The sequence below is a fragment of the Diadema antillarum genome, unplaced genomic scaffold, assembly GCF_040938485.1.
Source record: "Diadema antillarum isolate AM-2024a unplaced genomic scaffold, OU_Dant_1.0 scf00000028, whole genome shotgun sequence".
Taxonomy (NCBI): domain Eukaryota; kingdom Metazoa; phylum Echinodermata; class Echinoidea; order Diadematoida; family Diadematidae; genus Diadema; species Diadema antillarum.
The window spans coordinates 6,608,764-6,619,180 of record NW_027270917.1 but is presented as its reverse complement, the minus strand read 5'-3'; the positions used below and the strand labels follow the sequence as shown (position 1 = coordinate 6,619,180).

Below are 10,417 nucleotides of genomic sequence, written 5' to 3'. Positions count from 1 at the left end.
GGCACAAGAGGTGGACGAGTTCCGGTCGCATTCCCTCCACTTCGTTTCATTCCTTGGCATGTATTCCTGGTTCTGCACTTCCCACAAGATGTGTCACTTATTTTGCAAGTAGCACTCGGCTCGAGATTTAATACACCAAATAACTTTCCAAGTACTTCAAAAACATCTCCACACCAGAAATCCAACCCTTCTCAGGCCACACTTCTCAGCAATTTGACTTCTGCAAGTTGACCAGGGCAATCACGTCACCATTAATCTCTTAATTCAAATCTCATACCCGGAAAACTGTTCTTACTGTGTGAAGATCTATTAAACTTATTGCACCGACTGCTTTTATTGATAGTCCAATACATGAATTTAAAAAAAAAAAATGCAGGGAGAAAAAAATTGAACATTCATTGTGGTAAGTTATCGTTAATCACATGGGTGTCATAAATAAGCTGTGTAAAAATGCAATGATGAAATCATATTTCAAACCAGATCTGTCCAAGGATATTTTGCTTAATACGTGAATGTCAAAATTCAAGGAGACTAAATACTGCTAGCATCTTCAATATCGCACCCAAGGCGAGAAAATTCCTCCTAAACCCATCGTTGAACAGTCAAGCCAGCACTACAGTGTTCCTGGCAAACTCAAAAAATAATCTGGCAATAAAAGATGTGACATATAAAGGATGTGACATATCTTCAGTAGCCTATTCAAGGCCTCAAATGAGGGTCGATTGTGGTTTCTCATCAACGGTCAACAGATGTCTTTGGTCACTGTCTGTCCAACTCGAAGTCGTGTCGTAGAATCAGTTTCTCTTCCCTCAAGAAATGGAGTCGCCAGATTACCACGGGGAAAAGTGTGAACGTTCATACCACAACAGATTCTTGGAATGCGGCTTCTTTGTCAGTTTAGCTTCTCAGTGAAATCTCAAACTTTTTTCTGACTTGAAGTCAGCTATCTTTCCTTGTCCTGCGTTCAGACGCAAATAGATGCACAACACAGACTGAAGCTTCAATCTTGACCACACAAAAAATAAACGACATAAAAAAATATCGGTGTCACTGATACTATTGATGCCTAATATCTAAACTTTTCTACAGAGACTCCACGGATAAATTATTCCATGTCCTATAAAGTTCTTGAGGTGAAAACAGAAGTTCTGTGAGGAGGACTGTGCCTGTGACATGACGAGTGTCGCTCCGGCAGCACAGCGGAGTTACGACCTGGGTAGACGGCTCTGGCTGTTGCTTGCCGTTTTCCTCAGCTTCTTCTTCTCCACGCGTTGCCTGAAGAACAAGGAAAAGAAGGTGGAAAGCGCAAGAGAAGTGAGTGCGTGAGCACAGGATAATTTCATCTGGACGTACTGAACATAACCTAGACGATACACCTGTCAGCTCCTATAACTTCCTACTACATTGACATGGACACACTCTACGGCAGTGATGTTCTTAACAAGGCAATCGGCAAATTGTGTCTCGCCCATTCTCGTACAAGGAATTAATATTTTTTATAACTCCCAGAAGTTAATTGACCTGCTTATGACCTTTGACCTTGTGGTGACCTTGAACACCCTAAGGGACATTTACCATCCAAGTTTGGTCAAAAAAGGACAAAGGGATCAAAAGTAATGAGCCATACTCGAAACGCGCCATAAAAACTTAACATTGGGCCCTAAAAATTTGTTGACCCCTTTCTGTGACCTTTGACCTTGTGATGACCTTTAACTCCCCAAGGGTGATCTACCGTCCAAGTTTGGTCACAAACGGACATAGGGATCAAAAGTTATGAGCCACAATCAAAACGCGCCCTAAAAACATAACATTGGGCCCTAAAAGTTTGTTGACCCCTGTCTGTGACCTTTGAACTTGTGACGACCTTCCCCTCCCCAAGGGACATCTTCCAAACAAGTTTGGTCACAAACGGACAAAGGGATCAAAATTTAGGAGCCATAAACGAAATGCGCCCTAAAAACTTAACGTTAGGCCCTAAAAGTTCGTTGACCCCCGTCTGCAACCGTTGACCTTGTGGTTACCTTCAACTTCCCAAGAGACATCTACCATCACCCAAGTTTGATTGCCATTGTAGCAACATGTGCTGAGTTACGTGTGATAAAATGACCTTTGACATCATCACATGACCTCCGACAACACCATAACATGAAGATACCCCTAGTGCTTCTATCACCCAAGTGTGGCTGCCATTGCTGTAACAGTTGCCAAGTTATGCATCATAAGAGAGTCTTGCAGGTAAACTTTAACATTTGTGACGGACGACGGACGATGGACGGACGACGGACGGATGACAGACGGACGACGGACGGACGACCGACGGACGCCATTTGGATCCCTTAGTCTCGCCTTCACCTCCGGTGGGCGAGACAAAAATGACTGAAATGAGGTAATGATGTGACCCAACATCTTGAATCTTGAAAAAAATATCAAATGATGATTACTGTTTTGCTTAGTTATCAAGCAACTACAAACTCTTGTCCTCAAAAGCAATTATGGCATATTAGCCCGTCCTCAATGGGTTGAAGATGGACGAAGTTTAGGCAAAAGTTAGGCCATGGGTGGCTACAGAGGGGGGTGCATGTGGGGGGGGGGAGTAGGGAGGGGAGAGGTGCTCACTGGCGTTTCTCCTGGAGGTTAAAGAGGGCCTCCTGGCAGTTGTTGAGCTCGGCGGTCTTCATGCGGTACGCGTCCGACTCCGGCGAGGACGCCAGGGCCGTGGAGTCCCCGGCCTTGTCCATGGAGTTGACCACGGCGGTCAGCTCCCGCGTCCGCTCCCTCAGGATCTGGATGGAGGCGTAGAGGTCGCTGTCGTCGCATTCCTGGAGGGGATAGGTCAGTGGCCAGAGTTGGGGGGTCAGTAATCTATGTGTGCTCCTGAACCACATACATTTGTATATACCGTAGACTATCAGTAATTCACCTTTCACACAAATCTCACAAGCAAACACATTCACACACACACACACAAAAATAATGTAAAAAAAAATTCTACACATTCAAACTAACAACAAATACACCGAGAGGTACACTCACATTATACTACATCATAACATATCAATTTGAATATTTGACTTCCTTAGAAATAAGAGGAAATGCCTTTGACTGTCTCTACTGAGTAAGACCAAATCCACTAATCCAACCACCTGCTGCTTTAGACTGTATTGGCAACTGGCTACAAATCTAGCTGCCAATGCTGATACGTTCATTGAAGTTAAGCACAGAGAATTTCATTCATCTCCCACATCGAATAAAAACACAAATGCACACATGGACATGCCCACTAAGTGATGCAAGCTGAACTAATCTGTCTTTTCAAAGGACCATGTATAAATTCTGGCAAAATTGTTATCATATCTGCACAGTTCTTTGTTGTTTACTCTACTCACCCATTTATTTCAGCTGTTTTAAAACTCACAGATCTTCTCTTTCTTGACCCTCCCCCTCACATCACTCTGGTCTTCTTCTATCCCCCCCCCCCCCCCTCTCTCTCTCTCTCTCTCTGAGCACAGCATCATGTGCTCTTAATGTTGGTGAGGTTTTTACACCCCTTTCTCGAGATGGGGGTGGTGGTGGTTTGGGTCTGGACTTACCCCGATGACTCTCCTGTCCACGTGGACGAGGAGAGTGGCGAGTTCCAGCTCCTCTGAGAAGCCGTTCTTCAGCTGCACAGACCGGTACCCTGAGTAGGAGGCCAGAGAAAGAGAACATAATTAAAGGTCCTGTTTACCTTTGGGAGCGGCGATTTAAAAATTTTTTCAAGATATCACATTTGATGCATATACGTAGGTTTGTTATACCACAAAACATCCTACCATATAAAATTTTCGCAATAAAGCCTGAAATATAAGGAGATATCAGTACTTTCCTCAATAAACCGTAACTGCAGACGGTTTAGTCTGGAAACATTTTTATTATAACTACAGTTCACATTTTGTATATTTAACAATACTTAACATCGATTTTACTGATTCAAATTTTTACAGTGGTTGTTTCTATCCCTAACTCATACTTTAGAACTGTTTTAAAGCATGAATGCTGGGTTTTTATTTCATCTGCAAATGGTAAAATTATGTCTTTAAAAAGTGCCACAGATCATGATTCGCATCCTTTTGGTATTATCGATTTTGGTGTCTGCTTCGACAAAAATGACTGCAACACAACTATGGATGATTTTGTCAGCCCTGCTCTAGATCACATGAAACTTGTATTCTCACTAAAAGTCACCATCATATTGGTTACTGTATTCTCGATGACGCTTCATCCTTAAGGGATATCTTGGTACAATAGCTATGTTTTTTAATGAAAATGTTTACATACGTACTCGGAAATCTAAAGTCCTCAATGAACTGATGACTGCAATTTGTCCTCTTACAGTATGTCTATGTTTAGAAATATTCGAATTGGTCTGACACAACTACAATTTTCCTGGGCAAATGAAAGAGACCTTATCATATTCCATCATGAAGTCATGATTAACTGCTTTCATGAAAATATTGTATCATATAAGTGGAAATTTTTGCTGGTCAGGTATGTATCAATCAGTAAATATGACTGGTTTCATGAATTTTATTCTCATTTTGCTAATCTACAAACACATCTCCATCAAAAATAAGGATTTCTCTCGGAACGAGTATCTGCTACTTCACAGCAATCATTGTGTCGGTAGTGCATGGGACAAGTGGGAGTGTCCATCCCCAGCGGTCACCTGTTCGAATGGCCTTGAGCGGGTAGGTCGCTTGTCCCAAGAAGTTGGGCTCCCCAAACACGTCCTCGTCCTGGATGACGAACCTGAGGAAAGCCAGGTCGGGGTTGGTCACGTCAAACTCGCACACCTCGTTGAAGACCGGGTTGAAGCCGTTGTCGGCTGCATGGAGGGTCAAATTGGAGATGATTAAAACTAACAAGATGACAATCATCCCTTTGTGATCACAATGTTAATACAAGTACAAGCAATTGCACACATTACATTCATAATGGTGAGACAATTATGGATATCATTGTGCTCTTTAGAATAGCACAGGACTGTTAATGATAATGAGTAATGAATAACACTTATATAGCACTTAAAACTGATGTTTCTAAGCGCATTAATCTGGGGGAAAAATACTGAAGTAAGATACAGCATTATGTACATATGATATAACAACAACAACAAAATTTAGGATTGAGTAAATAGATAAGTTTTCAGCAATGATTTGAACTTAGCAACACTTTCAGCATTACGAATATAGAGAGGGAGTTTGTTCCAAAGAGATGGGGGAAATAACAGAAAAAGCCCTATCACCAATACAGGTACAGGTGCGGGGACCATGAGATAATTGGAGAATGGAGGAAGGACTGTTCTTTAATCAGCCACTACGAACACATTAAGACCATAAGCAACAACATAAAACTCCTGTACCAACTCTAACTGAACTATTAAAGGCCATTCTCGGATTAGCCATACAGAGGTGGCTGCACACAGATCTGTGTTTTTTAGTCGCTAACAGAAGACTACTGAAGTATCAAAGCATCTACTGTAAAACGAGGAATTTTTGCGTGCACTTTTATTTCGCGAATTTCGCGTGCGCCAAGATTCGCGAAATTAAAATGCACGCGGAAGTTCTTGTTTACACTATATGCATTGAACGCCAGTAGCACTTCGCGAAAATTTCATGCCACGAAAAAGGCTGTCAGCTCCAATTTGCGAAAATTTCATGCCGCGAATATATCATGTTTTACAGTATTTGAAGGTGATTGGCTAGTCCTGGTTCTATTCAAAAGTGCCTTGGGCTAAATGAGAAATGAAATGCATACTTTGCAGCCTTCTAAAAAGTACATACTTGTGGTCACAAAATATTTCATTTGGATTTCTACGTGAAGGTGGGTACGGTCATGGCATGAGGGGGAGAGGGGATAGTCTTCGGCAGTATTAGTGAGGATAAATAGTCTTGCATCAAGTGTGAGAGCAGGACCCGACATACCTTTGGTGCTGGTCTTGTACTTGTTGCCGCTGTCGTACTCTGCGCCTACCACCTCCACCTCCACAAAGGGACTGGCGATACCACGGCCGGTCTTCTGCAGGTGCCTCGCCGAGATGATCTAGGGTTGGAGGGGTTAATAAAGTACAAAAGAATTATTTCATAGCTATTCATCACCACAGAAACTGGTTTTAAACAACCTCACCTGGCCCAAATATTGTATTCGATCAATGCTATTGTTGCTGTACACCATGCTCGCACCTGGTTCCAAGCCAAGGTATAAGAAAAGACTGTGACATCATCACTTAATAGGTACTATATGCACATAATGGTTTGAGTGGAGGATTATCCATATCTTGCAATCATACATAGCACAAGAGCTTTGGCAGACAATTTATATCAATACAAACGAACCTGAGTGATGCAGGGAGAAGTAGTAAATGCATTAATTTGAATAGGCAGCATTCATGCAACAAGCCTATAATAACCTTCTTGTTAAACAAGGCAAGTGCCAAAATGTGTCTCGCCCATTCGCGTAGAAGAAATTAATGTTTCTCTAACTCCCGGAAGTTCATTGACACCGCCTATGACCTTTGACCTTGTGGTGACCTTCAACTCCCCAAGGGACACTTACCAGCCAAGTTTGGTTACAAATGGACATATGGATAAAAAGTTACGAGCCATAATCGAAATGCGCCGTAAAAACTTAACATTGGGCCCTAAAGTTCATTGACCCCTGCCTGTGACCTTTGACCTTGAGGTGATATTCATGTTCAGTAAAATGTGTAACTTTGTATATCCACTCTTCCCTCCAAGTTTGATCGAAATTGAAGTCCTCAGTAGAGAGTTATTCAAGTTTTTGTAGCGTTACGGACGGACGATGGACGGATGGAAGACGGATGGACAGACGCCGCAGGCGATCCCTTAGTCTCCCCGCACCTCCGGTGGGCTCGACAAAAACTGCTACCAATGATTTAATATCTACAGTAGACAGCATATGCAAGTATGCCCCAGCAATGCGTGGTACAGCACACAAAAGAAATCTTGTGCTGAAGACTGCTAACATACACGGGGGCGATTACTAGTGCACAATGTGATGATCCTTATGAGGTTGTCAGCATAAGTCCTAAGTATTGAAGACTGGAACACTGCAGGCTATTCACATGGATATACACGCGATGTGCAATTCTCGCTATCGCCAATGACGTAAAAAGTACCCGGATGTTGATTTAAGCGTCATTTACGGTGCATTATGGGATAGTTCGGGAGCCAAGTCACTTCCGTTCTTACGCGCATGATACGCGACTAATGCTCTTTACATACAACCGACTCCATTTTTATGTGTACTTACTGTTTCCTTGACTTGAATTTTAGCTTTTATATGATTTGAAATTTCTCCATTCTAGAGAAATTGCTGTAAATACGACTATATGGGTCGTTACTGCGAAGCTGCCATGTGTTGGTTGTACGACAATAAACGAACAAATCTACAGAAATGTCCCTGGCATGCGAGATGTGACGTGGGTGAAGTTTCCAGGTGACTCCACAGCGCGTGCGACTTGCTTAGAAGAAATTGCTTCGGAGACAGGATAAGTTCGAGATCACGGTTCGTTCCCGTTTGTGTTCGCGGCACTTCGACAGAGAACAAATAAAAAAAGATGGGCATTCCATGACGATATCCATGTGGGTGAATATTTTCCAGTATTATTTTCAGCGTATGCAGAGATGACTGATGTGCAAGTCGATCGCAATGATTAAGCAGTACCGGTATGTTTAGCTTGTATGCGTACGCTGCATGCTATATGCAAGGCCTAGGGCAATGCGGGGGCTATAGCTACAGCATGTATCACAGGCCTGGCTGGCTCGGGTACAGCGGCCTATCCGTGGCCGGCGCAGCGCTAGGTAAGGTACACGTACGCGCATGCTAGCGCTGTGCAAAATATGCCCTGCACTGGAAGTGCCCGAGTCCCTGAAGTGCACTAAATCTTGACGAAAAAGCCACATCTGGGTACTTTTTACGTCATTGGCCATAGCGAGAATTACTAAATTCCTAGCCTCTGGTCATGTCCAAGGAGTGGATTCAGGATGAAAATTATAGAGCGATGGGAAAGGCTCATTTCATATAGGCATCTACGTGTGTTTGATCTACAGTGGTTGCAATTGCAATACCAGTAACTGACATGCTCTTTGTTGATTGGCTGTGACATTGCTGTTGCCATGGTAACTCACTGTTATTGTTAGATGGATGGGGTCCACGCCCAGCAACGTCCTCTTGTCGAAGGAATCAAAGTTTTTGTCGAGCATACACTCTGGTTTAAGTACGTAGCCGCAGCGACCGTTCAGAGCAAACAATCCCTCGTTGACCTGCATGTGTCGATCTGGAAGGGAGGCAAATGAAGGTGAAATGACCAATTACTCTATACGCCGACTATTTCGTGAGGTTTTTATTTTCGCGAATTTCGCGAGGCAGGTGCTATTTGCGAAATTACAGACACACGAAACTATTGACTCTGATTCCAATGTGAATGTGACGTACGCGTATACACTTCTCCATTCAGTACAGGACTACACGATCGCGAATTTAACCACTCATGAAATCGTCGCGAATTCCCAATTCGCGAAAATGTAGACTCACGAAATATATGGCGTATACAGTAGACTTGCTCACAACATGCAACAAACTCCCAGCTACATGCGATTTATGGTGCCGGAGTCGGAACAGGGCTACTTGTAGCAATGAGCTGACATTAAACCAAATATGAATGACTTTTCATGCATTAAGTCAACTTTGATAACCGATAAAATTTTGTGTTCTCTCTCAAAATATTTTGTGAAAGTTTTATTCTTTTTCTGTAATCTTCATTTCTGATTCCTCGTAAACGCATTTATGGAATCTACACAATCACTCTCAATGTGTACACAAAATGAAAAGAACAATTACGCAAAAATAACTTCCTCTTTTTTACACAAATTTGACATGATTTTTAAGACTGACACTGTTGACCACATCTGTTCACATCTAAAGCATCTGGAATATATGTTCAGTACTTAAAAGACCAGGGTTATCAAAATATGCCCTCCAGCTTCAGCTTGAGTGGAAAGCTTGATTACAGATATAGATGGGTTATTACTGCATCAAAAGCTACCCTGACATGAAACATGGTGGAAATGGAAAGTGGACATTTTGGTCCAAAAGCTCTGCCTGCTCATAACCAACATTAAAAAAAAAAAAAGATGCTCCTCGAATATATAAACTGAACAAAGAAAAATCAGCAAATCCTGTAAAAGTGTAAATTTTCGCAGTGTGCAAATTTTGCACATTTCACACAACCAGAAGCTATCACGAAAATAAAAGCATGCAAATATTTTTGCATGCCATATGTCCCGGTAATCAATGTTCTGATTCTGTGGAATTAAGATCACGAAAAATTCATCTTATCCAGCCAAGTGCAAAAAAAAAAAATTAGAAATATAAACAATTAGAAATATCCCCTTTTACGCTATACTGAGTTTCTAGCTCAAAGTCAGCAAGTAGATACAATGAAAATGGCGCAGGTGACGGATAGGACACTCGTTCACACAAATCTCACACACTGCTTTCACATTGGACTCTCTGTCTCTCCCATGGGAGATCCCGCCTTACTCCTTACCTGGGGTCTGGTAGTTTAGGGAGACCATTTGGCAACCGCAGTGCCAGATGGGGATGGGGTCGTAGTTGGAGGAGTCGATCCTCTGCCCCTTGGGGTACGTCCGGCTCACCTGCATCCGGTTGTACTTGAGCAGAACCTTTGACTTGCCAGGGAGCATGTAGCGCTCCACCCTGGTCTCTGGGAACGACGACATCTCGTAGTACTTGCCAGGAATCCCTGCGAGGCAAAGAAGTTTAATTTGCAATGGAATTATCACACCCACACTGTATTGCACGGATGACCAGAGACACTGTCAAAGGGTGACATTCACACCATCAAAGGAAATAATCCACACTGTGAAAATTAACACATCTACACTTTGAAGGTGACTCAGACTACACAACCTGCTGTGACTGTGTCATCTGCACTTTGATTCGATCTCATTTATAGAATGTTTGAACAAAACAGTTTGTCTGAGAAGTCACACTTTCTTCCGAACATTTGGGTTGGTGTTGTTTTCTGCACATTTTCACAACAACGAGGAGACCATCAAGTGCGAAATCCTCAACTCGCAATAATATCCGATTAACTGGCATTCACGAAGATATCTTCCTGGAACTATTTCTCTTTATTTTAACTGTCATATCACAAGCGGTGCACCCATGAAATTTAAGCTGAATTATGTATTCATTTTGGAGCAAGCGCCATGAGCGCCTGACTTGGCGGATACCAGCGCTATACAAGACTTCATCATCATCATCATCATCTGTGCACAAAATTATCAGCGAGTACTGTGTAGACTATTGAACTGACACAGAGATTCAAGAG

At 42.5% G+C, this 10,417-nt stretch overlaps 1 protein-coding gene across 1 annotated transcript in view; it reads right to left on the bottom strand.

The window, feature by feature from the left end:
- Window positions 1–318: 318 nt before the first annotated feature.
- LOC139737312 (1-phosphatidylinositol 4,5-bisphosphate phosphodiesterase gamma-1-like) overlaps window positions 319–10,417 on the bottom strand; it is a 102,083-nt gene continuing 91,984 nt past the window's right edge. Inside the window, exons 28-34 of the mRNA XM_071647988.1 lie at window positions 9,611–9,826; window positions 8,190–8,338; window positions 5,964–6,081; window positions 4,706–4,864; window positions 3,591–3,679; window positions 2,617–2,819; window positions 319–1,275 (exon numbers count right to left, since the gene is read on the bottom strand). Coding sequence (XP_071504089.1) covers window positions 1,206–1,275; window positions 2,617–2,819; window positions 3,591–3,679; window positions 4,706–4,864; window positions 5,964–6,081; window positions 8,190–8,338; window positions 9,611–9,826 — 1,004 coding nt within the window. The 3' untranslated portion in view covers window positions 319–1,205. The remainder of the gene's footprint in view (window positions 1,276–2,616; window positions 2,820–3,590; window positions 3,680–4,705; window positions 4,865–5,963; window positions 6,082–8,189; window positions 8,339–9,610; window positions 9,827–10,417) is intronic.